Source organism: Aquarana catesbeiana, linkage group LG01, assembly GCF_042186555.1.
Source record: "Aquarana catesbeiana isolate 2022-GZ linkage group LG01, ASM4218655v1, whole genome shotgun sequence".
In the NCBI taxonomy this organism is placed as follows: Eukaryota; Metazoa; Chordata; class Amphibia; order Anura; family Ranidae; genus Aquarana; species Aquarana catesbeiana.
Genome location: NC_133324.1, coordinates 649,551,645 through 649,564,910, shown reverse-complemented (window position 1 = coordinate 649,564,910; position 13,266 = coordinate 649,551,645). Strand labels below are relative to the sequence as shown.

Sequence of the window (13,266 nt, the reverse complement as noted above, 5' to 3'; positions counted from 1 at the left end):
AACTCTGTTTTCTCCAATCGTCTTCCAGGGCAGCATCCGAGAGGATGCATCAAGCAATACTTACTAGGGTGAGGATAAGGCCTGGAGCACCTTGTGACCAATGTCTGGTCTTGACAGCTGGTCGATGCGGTAGTACCTCGCAAGGGTACTGAAGCCCGACCATGTCTGCAGATCTGCTCTGGAGTTGCCCCTGCCTTTTCTGCGAGCGAGGTTACCCAGGCTTTGGTCGAGTGGGCTTTGACCCCACTTGGGAGGCAAGGTTTTGTGCCTTTGTGTGGAGAGAGGAATCCTCTGAGCACCGTGGAGAGGTCCCATGTCGCAGTTCTGCCTCCATTTAATGAGATCGGGAATCTCTTTATAAAAACGGGTCCTTTGCTAATCTGGTATCCAGACAGGGGCGGAGTGCTGCCACTTGTACCTTCAGGGTGCTCTGAGAGAGGTTCAAGTCTGCTCCCTCCTGCAGGAAATCCCAAATCACTGGAATGATTCTCTGTTGGAATCCTGTTTGTTCCCGTACCAGGAGACAAACTTACTTCTCACTCTAGTTATGGGTTTTCTGCTGGCTAGAATGGGGTCGATCACTCTGTCTGACAGTTCTTTCTTTTGCAGCCTCACCCTCTCAGTAACCAAGCCGAAAGCTTCATGAGCTTGTGATTCGGGTGGTTGACTAGCCCTCGTTATAGGAGGACGGGTAGGTCTTGCTGTATCAGGTACGGAGACAGTTCTTCGAGTGACTGAACCATGTTTCCTGGGGCCAGTGAGGTGCTATGAGTATCACTGTTGCCCTTTCTTCCCTGATTTTTTGGTCTCCTTTGGTAAGAGCGGTCAGAGAAAATGCATAACACAGCTGGTGTGCCCAGCTTTTATTGAATGTGTCCACTCTGATGTTGCCATCTGTGGGATCCAGCGAGAAGAACCTTGGCAGTTTCGCATTTGTCTTTGAGGTAAACAGATCTACCTCGGGCACTCTCCAGGTGTGCGTGATCCACAAGAAGGTTGCTTGGTTTAGAGACCACTCTGTCTGTTTTATGGTCTTTCAACTTTGACAGAATTGCTTCCGTCAGCCTCAAACAATGGGATTTTGTCTCTCCTTACCTGTTCAGATATGCCACCGTTGTGGTGTTGTCTAACTGAATCCGGACATCTCTGCCCTGGATAGCTGGTTTCAATGCTCTCCACGTTTCCTCTACGGCTTTTAATTCCCTCATATGCTAGGAGGCTCAAGACCATCTGGAGTTACATCTCCCCTGTGTACAGAGATCACCCAAGTACACCCCCCATTTTAGGGTACTGGCAGCTGTGGTGATCTTTACAGGGTTGGATTGAGCCCACCTGAGCCCCTCGGCGTAATGGAGCTGATTGAGCCACCACTGAAGAGAGATTGTTTGACCAACCGAGGGACAGGAATGGACATCTAAGGATGATAGATCACCATCCCACGGAGTCAAAATGTGATTCTGTAGTGGCCTCAAGTGGAGCTGTGCCCAGGTGATGGCTGGGATCGAGGACATCAGTCCACGCACTGCCTCGTTCTTTTCTTCCTTCGGGAAGGTTTTGGTTACTCTGGCGTCTAGCACATAATCCACTTCTGGCTTGGGGTTAGCTGTGATTTTTCTGTATTTACTATCCATCTCAGGTTTTGTGGATAGGAAATACTTGCGCAGAGGTTGTTTTCTAGGTTCTTTGCTGTATCTGCAAAGAACAGCAAATTGTCTAGGTATGATATCATGCCTATGCCCTGCTGTCTCAGGCCCTTTAGTGCTTCTGCCATAATCTTTGAGAAAATCCTGGGCGCAGAAGAGATGCGGAAAGGCAAAGATGTGTACTGCAGATGCAGGGTGGCCACCGGCCCCTGGATTGTGAACCTTAGGTATCTTTGATGACTTTTCTTTATGGGTACATGTAAGTATGCATCTTGCAAGTCTATTGTGGCCATGCATACCCTCGCTCGTCTGTTGAGCGGCTTCCTTATTAAATCTCCTGGGATGACGAAAGGGCGCCTTCCCCTGCTTCTTTTTTGCTTGGGGGAACCCTTTGTTCTTCACTGCGGTCCTGTCCAGGACCATTTATGGGTCTGGCCCGAACAGAAAATTTCCTGTGAATGGGATCCCGCACAGCCTATTCTTGGAGGTGATGTCCCCTCCCCTGACTTTCAGCCACAAGGCTCTCTTCACTAATGCCGTGTCCCTAGAAAATATCTTACCATTTCAGCCGAGGCATCCGTTCCTAGCAACTCTTGCAGTTGAGACAGTCAGCTAACAGGGTGTGAGCTGTGCAGGTGGAAGCCATTGCCGAATTCAAAATCGCCATCCCTGCTTGCAATTCTCCACATCATCAAAATCCAAGTCGGAGTTGTTTGCGACTATCACGAGGGAGGAATCCACTTTGGGACATGTAGCCCAAGTCTTGGTGTCATCCTCTGCAAATGGATACCTGCGCTTGACCGTAGCCGTTATGAAGAGCTTCTCTTTTGGCTTATCACACTGCATCTTGACTATGCTTTTGATGCACCGGAAACGTTCTGGGTTTTTTGGGCTGCAACCCCTTGTATATTTTGTCGTGCTGTGGCTTTTTGCTCTTTGATACCCAGTGTGTCTGCTATAGCCTTTAGGCTAGGTTTCCACTATTGCGACCTTAAAGTCGCACAATTTTTTGACGAGATTTTGATGCAACTTGAAACCATGCCTGTGTATTCTTGAGGTCTATGGACCTCAAGTCGCATCAAAGTGGGACCAAAGTAGTGCAGGGACCACTTTAAAGTTGCTGTGACTTGAAGTTGCACAGATATGAATGGTACTCATTGGAAGTCACGGGATATGACTTGTCATGCGACTTTGCAGTCCCAAGTCGCATGACAAGTCGCACTAGATGAGACCGAGCCATTTTGTTTATACATTTTTGGCATAGTGGCTTTTTCCACTCAGGGAAAAACCGGTGACCGCAAAAGGTGCATGTCTTGCTCTGGTCTGCGCCCTTTTTTCCTCTGGGGCCTTTTCCTGCAAGTAAGCACAAAGGGCCTGAGTGAGGTTGGCGGTGTACAATGCAACTGTACAGTCTGTAGGGAGGTAAAGACAGAGGTGACTCCAGAGTGGTTTACCTTGGAGCTGTCCTGACATGCAGGGATCCTCTGCTTAGAGCCCTTTCTTCCTTATGCTCCAGCTCCAGTGCTCGCCCCCAGCTGAACCCGTGCGGGTTGGCGGACACACCAGCACCTGCCACGTCCTCCCTGGCGTCCTCCTTCCTGGGTTTCCAATAGGGAGGGGAGCATTAAAGGCCTTTTGTCATTTTTTAAAATCCGCGCTGCAGCCGACCGGAAGTAATGTCACCGGAAGGAACTCACTCTACTGCTTGCCCTGGAGGCTCCAGCCTCCACCAAGATGGCCACTGACCGGACTGCTGGACTGGAAATTATGCGTCCGGCGTCATCTTGCTAAACCTCCCAGGACCGCAAATGAGGGGATTTTGCGGAGAAGTCTGTGAGAAGCGAGATGAATACAATCGGCGGGCAGGAGGGTCGGCGGCCAGGTTGCCTGCACAGCGAGGGAACCGCTAAAGCACCTGGAGTGCGGGGCTTGGCCCTCCACCATCGAGGAGCAGTAGCTGTGGGGAAAAATGCTGGCGGCATGTAGTGCAGCTGAGGGGATAGTTGCATACCTCTCTGTAGGGGTGAAACTTCAGGCAGAGCCTTGAGGCTCAGATTGCTGCCCCTGCTCGCCCTCCCAAGGCCCCTTGGGCTGAATAGGATGCTGGTCAGGGAGACCCCTGCAAAAAGCACAGAGTGGATAAAATAACAAACGTTTGCAGCTCCTGTGGGTCCAGAGGAAACAAAAAACAACTGAGGCACACAGGTGAGACTAACAAATTTATAATGGTGGACTAATGTGTTTCCTGTTGCAGGAAGGAGGAGCACGGATGCTGCGCAGGAGGAAGATTGGAGAAAAATTGCTTTTTTATTCATTTTTTTTTTTAGATAGGGGTAGGGGAGGATTAGAATTCTGCAAGGAGATATTTTTATGTAAAGGTCACTTTAAAAAATACTGACATACCATGTTTAGAATGTTCATAACATTTGGCAATGCTGACCTGCTGCATCCCCCGCTATGCAATCTTTCCTTTCTGTAAGGGAACTTACGGTAATATGAATACATATAATACAGGTAAAGAGACATCATATTTAAAGATACATTTAAAAGGACAGCCACAATAAAAATGTGCACCTTTACTGCAATATAATTACATCAATTTTTCAATCACTTAATTTCATAAATTTCCTTACATCTTATACATCATCATATATACGACTATATACCCCCAGAATGTTGGTTGTATATGTATAATAGTACAGATTATAAACAATTGCCTTCCTCTAAAATGACACAATTCCATGGGATCCAGCCAATCAGATGGCACATTAATGTTCTCTGTACTGGAAGCCGTCAATTGAAAACTCCCACTCTGTCCAGTCCCCCAGTGCTGAAATACATTTAAGTGCTGAAGTAGGCTTTCATTTCACAAACTTGATCATGCAAAAGAAAAAAAAAAAAAAAAAAAAAAGCTAAAATCACGACAATAGGATATTTCAGAAAAGGTTGCCGATCCCTGGGGTCCATAAAGTGAATTAGTAATAAAAAAAAATATTGTAGTGTAATCAGCTGCAGCTCAGGGAGGGTTCTCTGGCGTAACACAAATAACAGAATGTACAGCCCGCATCCAAACAACCCCAACTTTAATTCATTTTGTTTTTAACAGAAAACAGTACTAGGAAACCCGAGATAGAGAACAGAAGTTTGGCATCAAAATAATCTGCTTAAATTCCACATTACCAACACTAATGAAGTTACCTGAGACCAGCAGAAATAAATGAAAAGCTGTTTGCAAATGTATGGCAAGAAAAGTGATGGTAATCATGTCATAAATGGGAAAAGCAGAAGATCCTTTACATTTTTAATGTGTGATGGATGGGTAACTGGGAACATCAACACAGTGACACTTTCCAAGGTCCAGTCTAACAACAAGCCATACTAGCACCCAAAAAAAAAAAAAACAGCATTTTGGGTACAAAGGAGGCACGGGTGATGTTGTCAGCAGCTTGGCAGGCTGGATGATGTGACAGCTGGATTGCTGGTCCATGTGGTAGCAGACTGTGACAATGCTTAATGTTACTAACCAAGTATGGGTGAAACATGAAACAGTCAGAAAAAGTGAATGGCTTATTCTGCCTAGAGGATGAAGAATAGTATGATACTGTTACTCCGATCGTCATTCCCGCAGGCTTCCTCTGTACTGTAACTAAGACTGGGTCTCTAAACACGCACCTTTTCGCTGCCCGAACTGGTTGCAGTTCTCCATCATTCTCTTGTATTGGCAGAGCCTGCATTGTAAAGGCAGCCCATACATTATTCTTTTTTTTTTCATTTAAATAGAGGGTTGAACAAAAATAAATAACCCAATACCCCCATACACACTCCATGTGTATAGGGCAATCATTCCCGCCGAGTTACTGCATTCAGCCATTCCCTGCCGCCAGAATATACTAATCAACGTTTCCGGTTATAGCCGGTGGCACTGATCCGGAAAAACCTGACGTAGATCAAAATTCGGCCGGTCCTTGCTGAACCAGATGTATTTTGATCCATAATCCATGCTGGCTTAAGTGAGGTCCCCAGAGGAAAGCGCCCACAACCCAAGACACCAGACCCAGCAGAGAACGCAGAATTACGCAAGTATGACTGGAATCATCATCTCCTAGGCAAAACAAGCAGTGAGGAAAGGGTGCAAGGGTAGAATTCTTTATTTTCCCCGGGTTCAGCTGTTAACCCTTGTGTATCATGCGATCATGTGATTGCCTCATACAGCAGTCACATGATTGGGAGCCCTTCCTGTTGGCTCCCAATCAGAGGCCTTGACGGAGAGCTTTCTGTGACAGCTTGACCAGTGAGTGCGCTCTCCCAACACAAACCTCATGCCTCTGTGGGCACATGTGTGGAGGATGGGCAATAAAGCCCACCTTTCTTGTCGCTGTATATCTGCAGTACGCAGTTGGCGAGAGGTTAAAGTATATGTAAATGTTGTTAAAATCTCTTACTGTAATGTGATTTCCAAGAGGTATTAAATCGAATTTAAATTCCCAGTGTTCTTGGCACAAAGGTCCTAGCACAGGAACTTTCTTGTCAGGGTGATAACTGTCACACAACTATGCCCCTGTGCCATCATACACTTCTAACAGAGAATATAAATGGCCCTGCTGACTAGGGCTGCAACTAGCGATTATTTTCATAATCAATTCGTTGGCCAATTATTGTTTAGATTAATCGGATAATAACCTTAAAAAGTGTGGTGTATAAATTTAGTTAACATGTAAAGTTTTATTCTTAAATATCTATATGCAGTGGTAAATATAAAATAACCAACTATATGGTTAGGGAGCAACATCTCTAATCCACTCTGAGAATAACAGACAGAATAGATATATAATGTATATACTATTAGAGGTTGAATCTGGTAAATATCAGAGTCGGATCAAATTTTTTATTTAAAGTGGATGTAAACCCCATGTCATCCTTTCTAAACTACTCCCATAGGGGTTATCTATAAGGATATACATGCCTCCTGCATGTATCTTTACCTGTCAAATGTCTCCCCTCTGTCTGTTAGACCCCTTTCACACCGAGGGCGTTTTGCAGGCACTATAGCGTTAAAAATAGCGCCTGCAATCCGCCCTCAAACAGCTGCAGCACTGTCTCCAGTGTGAAAGCCCTCGGGCTTTCACACCGGAGCGCTGCGCTGGCAGGGCGTCAGGAAAAGTCCTGCCAGCAGCTTCTTTGGAGCGGTGTGTTTACCACTCCTCCACCGCTGCTCCCCATTGAAATCAATGGGGCAGCGCTGGGATACCGCCGGCAAAACGCCGCTATTGCGGCGCATTGCGGGCGGTTTTAAACCTTTCTCGGCTGCTAGCGGGGGGGTAAAAGCGCCCCGCTAGCGGCCGAAATGCGCTGCTAAAACGCCGCTAAAAATAGCGGCGTGTTACCGCCGACGCTATGGGCGGCCCGGTGTGAAAGGGCTCTTAGGAAGCCGAAAAACTGCATATTCTGTGGGTGGGTCTGATGTCTGGAGCTCGTTGGGTGGAGTCGTGATGTCAGTAGACTCCCCGCCCACCTCTACACTTCTTGTCAATATGCATTTTTCTCCTGCGTATTTCTTACACTGAACTTCTGCTATGAGCTCTAACATCCAGTGAAAAGACAGGAAAGTAACCACATGAGCATCGGCTTTGTTCGGGTCTTCGGCCAGCCGGCAGACTTCCCAGCTGGTTGCTCGGGCCTCCCGGTGGAACGAGAGAGCCCGGACGAGCGGTGGAAGGCAGGGGGGGACGTAATAACAGCCGAGTGGCTGCCGAGCCGCATTGATTGTTATTACAATAAAGCCGACCATCCGCTCTAATGAACGGTACCGGGGCGATGCATGCAGCTGCATGCACCCCCCCTGGTAAAACCCCTTGAAGTAATATCCGTAATATCGGTCAGTTTGAAAAGTGAATATCGGCCACCGATAATCGGTTGATCCCTAAACCAAACCATCCTATTGTATTCACCCAAGCATGCTGCCATCTTGGCCTCTGATATTCAACTGATGATGATGCTGCACATGTGATCAGTTATGACGCCAGGCATTTGATGGTTTGACAGTTTGGTTGAGCGCACAACCAATGTGACAGTTACATTTTCAGCACATTGAGGGAATGGAAATTTTTTGAAATGGTTACATCGATGGGTTTAGTTCTGCTTTAAAGGGCCCCCTGAAGGCAGCAGCAAAAAGACTTGCCATTTGTTTATGAGAAAAATCATGTAGTTAAAGTGGAATTTTAGTCAGAAAATTAAGTCCTGCTAGATGACGTCAGGCTGGCCCCTTTTGCAGGTAAATTTATGAAAAAAAAATAAGTACCTATACTGTTTAAAATGCAGTCAGTCATACACTGCCTCAAAGCTGAATTATACCCTCCTATCCTTTAGACCCCTTTCACACTGCGGTGCTTTTCAGGCATTTTAGAGATAAAAAAAGCACCTCTCAAGCCACCCCAGTGTGAAAGCCCGGGTGCTTTCACACTGGGGCAGTGCGCTTGCAGGATGGGAAAAAAAAGTCCTGCAAGCAGCATCTTTGGGGCGGTGTGAATGGGCAGCGCTACCAAAGCGCCTGCAAAACGATTCGGAAGCGCAACACGGGCACTATTATAACCCTTTCTTCGGCCTCTAGCAAGGGTAAAAAGCGCCCTGCTAGCAGCCAAAAAGCGCAGCTAAAACTAGTGTGAAAGGGGCCTTACAGTCAAGGAAGCTGCCATCCATTTGATCTGCCATGGTGCTGCACATGGAATCAGTTATGACACCAGCCGTTTGGTTGAGGATACAAGCAAATGTGACAGTTGGTAATCCCAACATTCCAGGAACGTAAATTTTTGAAACTGTGGAATTTCTGAAACTTTGTGGAATAAAGAACATTATTTTTTATCAAGTTTTTATGGGTAAAGTTGCGCTAAAATGTGGACCTTCCCACACAAGAGCAACTTTCTCTCACCCGTAACCCCCCCCCCCATACTCCTTACACAACTGCATTTTTTTCCCCCCTTTATTTATAGTGTGGCCACCCACTTCAGATTCCCCACCTAGGAAAATCACACATGATCGGCTGCCCCAAACACATCCCAGGAGGCAGTGCTGTAGTATCACGTTGTTTTGCTCGTGGCGAGCATTGGTGAGCATACACGGCACTACAAAATAATTAATCTAAACCAGGGGTCTCAAACGTTCTAAATCTAAATGAAGGGCCGGGTTACTGTACTTCAGACTTTAGAGGAGCCAGTCTAAGACCAGCGAGAGCAGAAAATGTCAAAGGGGGAGAAAGAGTGCCCCCATCGCCAGCATCAGTGGGGGAGAGAGAGTGCCCCGTCGCCGGAGTATGTGTGAGGTGAAGTAAGCGTTCTGGGGGGGGGGGGGTATGTGTGAGGTGAAGTGATCGTTCTGAGGGGGGGGGGGGGTATGTGTGAGGTGAAGTGAGCGTTCTGAGGGGGGGGGGTATGTGTGAGGTGAAGTGAGCGTTCTGAGGGGGGGGGGGGGGGTATGTGTGAGGTGAAGTGAGCGTTCTGAGGGGGGGGGTATGTGTGAGGTGAAGTGAGCGTTCTGAGGGGGGGGGGGGGGTATGTGTGAGGTGAAGTGAGCGTTCTGAGGGGGGGGGGTATGTGTGAAGTGAGCGTTCTGAGGGGGGGGGGGGTATGTGTGAGGTGAAGTGAGCGTTCTGGGGGGGGTATGTGTGAGGTGAAGTAAGCGTTCTGAGGTGGGGGCATGTGTGAGGTGAAGTGAGTGTTCTGAAGGGGGGGGGTATGTGTGAGGTGAAGTAAGCGTTCTGAGGTGGGGGCGGGGGTATGTGTGAGGTGAAGTGAGTGTTCTGGGGGGGGGGGTATGTGTGAGGTGAAGTAAGCGTTCTGAGGTGGGGGTATGTGTGAGGTGAAGTGAGCGTTCTGAGGGGGGGTATGTGTGAGGTGAAGTGAGTGTTCTGAGGGGGGGGGGTATGTGTGAGGTGAAGTGAGTGTTCTGAGGGGGGGGGTATGTGTGAGGTGAAGTGAGCGTTCTGGGGGGGGGGGTATGTGTGAGGTGAAGTAAGCGTTCTGAGGTGGGGGCGGGGGTATGTGTGAGGTGAAGTGAGTGTTCTGAAGGGGGAGGGTATGTGTGAGGTGAAGTGAGCGTTCTGAGGGGGGGGGGCGGGGGTATGTGTGAGGTGAAGTGAGCGTTCTGAGGGGGGGGGGCGGGGGTATGTGTGAGGTGAAGTGAGCGTTCTGAAGGGCGGGGTATGTGTGAGGTGAAGTGAGTGTTCTGAGGGGGGGGCGGGGGTATGTGTGAGGTGAAGTGAGCGTTCTGAAGGGGGGGGGTATGTGTGAGGTGAAGTGAGCGTTCTGAGGGGGGGGCGGGGGTATGTGTGAGGTGAAGTGAGCGTTCTGAAGGGGGGGGGGGTATGTGTGAGGTGAAGTGAGCGTTCTGAGGGGGGGGCGGGGGTATGTGTGAGGTGAAGTGAGCGTTCTGAGGTGGGGGCGGGGGTATGTGTGAGGTGAAGTGAGCGTTCTGAGGGGGGGGGCGGGGGTATGTGTGAGGTGAAGTGAGCGTTCTGAAGGGCGGGGTATGTGTGAGGTGAAGTGAGTGTTCTGAGGGGGGGGCGGGGGTATGTGTGAGGTGAAGTGAGCGTTCTGAAAGGGGGGGGGTATGTGTGAGGTGAAGTGAGCGTTCTGAGGTGGGGGTGGGGGTATGTGTGAGGTGAAGTGAGCGTTCTGAGGGGGGCGAGGGTATGTGTGAGGTGAAGTGAGCGTTCTGAGGGGGGGGCGGGGGTATGTGTGAGGTGAAGTGAGCGTTCTGAGGGGGGGGCGGGGGTATGTGTGAGGTGAAGTGAGTGTTCTGAGGGGGGGGGTATGTGTGAGGTGAAGTGAGCGTTCTGAGGGGGGGGCGGGGGTATGTGTGAGGTGAAGTGAGTGTTCTGAGGGGGGGGGTATGTGTGAGGTGAAGTGAGCATTCTGAGGGGGGGTGGGGGTATGCGTGAGGTGAAGTGAGCGTTCGGGGGGGGGGGTATGTGTGAGGTGAAGTGAGCGTTCTGAGAGGGGGGGGTATGTGTGAGGTGAAGTGAGCGTTCTGAGGGGGGGGGGTATGTGTGAGGTGAAGTGAGCGTTCTGAGGGGGGGGGGGGGTAAGTGTGAGGTGAAGTGAGCGTTCTGAGGGGGGGGTATGTGTGAGGTGAAGTGAGCGTTCTGAGGGGGGGGTATGTGTGAGGTGAAGTGAGCGTTCTGAGGGGGGGGGGGTATGTGTGAGGTGAAGTGAGCGTTCTGAGGGGGGGGGGGTATGTGTGAGGTGAAGTGAGCGTTCTGAGGGGGGGTGGGGGTAAGTGTGAGGTGAAGTGAGCGTTCTGAGGGGGGGGGGGTATGTGTGAGGTGAAGTGAGCGTTCTGAGGGGGGGTGGGGGTATGTGTGAGGTGAAGTGAGCGTTCTGAGGGGGGGGGGGTATGTGTGAGGTGAAGTAAGCGTTCTGAGGGGGGGCGGCTGTAAAAACGAGGAAAGAACAGCCGGCTCCTGATCATAGGTGACGCAGAAGATCGGCGGATTGGCTGGGAGCATGTGTTTTCCCCCGGATCAATGAGTGTGAAAGGTTGTAGAGTATTAGGAATGATTACCATGGGGGGCAGGTCCTATATTAGAGAAGGGTGAGCTCCATTCAGCAGCTCCCTATTGGAATGAATGAAATGGCTGCAGCAGGATAGAACTAGGACATGTCATAGGAAGGAGCCGGGATGTGTAACTTCCCCGCACACTGCCTCCTGATAATAAACACGGTCACCCTGACAGCAGTGTGTCGGATGTCGCAGCCATCGGATGTGGGCGCTGTACCCCGCTAGGTGTGCATGTCATTCATCACTCACCCATGACTCCCCGGTCTCTGTGCCGCTCCTGGATTCTGGCCGATCGCTCCGGTCACGTGACAGCCAGGGAAGTGGGGAGGGTGAGGGGATGCTCTCTCTGTACTGCCGCAGGTGGAGAGGGGACACAGGCGACACTCCGACACCCAGCTCCGATTCTCCAGACACCGCGAGAGCGAGCGCGCACCCCCAACACCGGCTCACTGGGGGAGGAGGGAGGGGTTTCGGTTCAGTAAAGGGGACGCATGCGCACTAGGTAGTCACTGTGCCTGAGGCGCGCCCCACCCTGTTGGACTGCTGCTGGCACGGTGTACTGGGCTTAGTGCGCTGTGTGTAGGCTCTGTGCCCAGTCATCTATCAGGAAGCCTGCTCTCCCTTCTCTGTCTATATACCTGCTAATTCACTGTACAGGGGCCCTTGGGTGCCCAGGGAAGCGACACACAGTCTCCTTTCCCATTGGGCTTCTCAATGTCATACCTAGGGTTGTCACCTATCCCGGACAGTAGGGGTTTTGAATCATGTGTCCAGGTCTCCTCCTGCCTGGTACCCGGACACATGATTCAGACAGCACTGTGGCTCTGTGCTCCATCTGCTCAGCTGGTGGAGGAACATGAGTAGTTAATGTTATCAGGAGTAAGTTCTTATCTTTATTCAGTAGTTCCGACAATCTAATCTGAGTCCTGAACCGGACAATGTAATTGCCAAGAACTGCAGCACAAGGATTACTCATTCAGGACTGTTTGATGATTTTCGGGCTCAGGCGGAGTAATCCTTGTGCTGTGGGGTTGTAAAAAAAAAAAAAAAAAACCTCGACTCCGTCACTTCCAATGCAGCTACGTCACCAAACAGCTGTTCGCGCGGCTATACCGTGCATGTGCAGCTTCACCGCGGCTATACCGTGCATGTGCAGCTTCACCGCGGCTATACCGCACATGCGCAGACGCTATTTTTTTTAGTTGAGAAAAATTATAGCCTTGGGCGGGCGGAGGCGGTGCCCAATTGCCGACCGCTGCACGCCGATATACGTCAGCACAATGGCAGCGGTGCAGCGTATCTGTACATCCCCTTTAAGAGACGGGGATAGCAGGCACGTGCCCGCGGGGGACCGGCGGACTCGATGTCCGCCGGTCACCCGGCAATCGTGTCACGGAGCCTGGGAACGGGGAAGTGCCTATGTAAACAAGGTATTTCCCCATTCTGGCTTGTGTCATGATAGTGATCACCACTCCCTGTCATCGGGAGCAGTGATGGCTGTCACGTGACAGCGCCCCCCACAGTTAGAATCACTCCCTAGGACACACTTAACCCCTTCATCGCCCCCTAGTGTTTAACCCCTTCCCTGCTAGTGTCATTTACACAGTAATCAGTGTATTTTTATAGCACTGATCGCTGTATAAATGACAATGGTCCCAAAATAGAGTCTGCCATAATGTCGCAGTCCCGATAAAAAAAAAAAAAATCACAGATTGCCGCCATTACTAATAAAAAAAAAAAATAAAATGAAAAAAAAATGCTATAAAACTATCCCCTATTTTGTAGACACTATAACTTTTGCGCAAACCAGTCAATATAAGCTTATTGCATTTTTTTTTTACCAAAAATATGTAGAATACATATCAGCCTAAACTGAGGAAAAAATTGTTTTTTTTATATATTTTTGGGGGATATTTATTATAGCAAAAAGTAAAAAATAAAGCGTTTTTTTTCACAATTGTCCCTCTTTTTTTTTTTTTTTGCGCAAAAAATAAAAACCGCAGGAGGTGATCAAATACCACCAAAAGAAAGCACTATTTGTGGGGAAAAAAAGGACGTCAATTTTGTTTGG

The 13,266-nt window shown here is 49.4% G+C and overlaps 1 protein-coding gene across 2 annotated transcripts in view; it reads right to left on the bottom strand.

The window, feature by feature from the left end:
• Positions 1-11,691, bottom strand: part of RAP1GDS1 (Rap1 GTPase-GDP dissociation stimulator 1) — a 206,731-nt gene extending 195,040 nt beyond the window's left edge. The window contains exon 1 of one of the 2 annotated variants that reach the window (XM_073601221.1): positions 11,445-11,691. In XM_073601221.1, coding sequence (XP_073457322.1) covers positions 11,445-11,448 — 4 coding nt within the window. In that variant the 5' untranslated portion in view covers positions 11,449-11,691. The remainder of the gene's footprint in view (positions 1-11,444) is intronic. The other variant, XM_073601228.1, reaches the window with a different exon arrangement.
• Between the last annotated feature and the right edge of the window lie 1,575 nt (positions 11,692-13,266).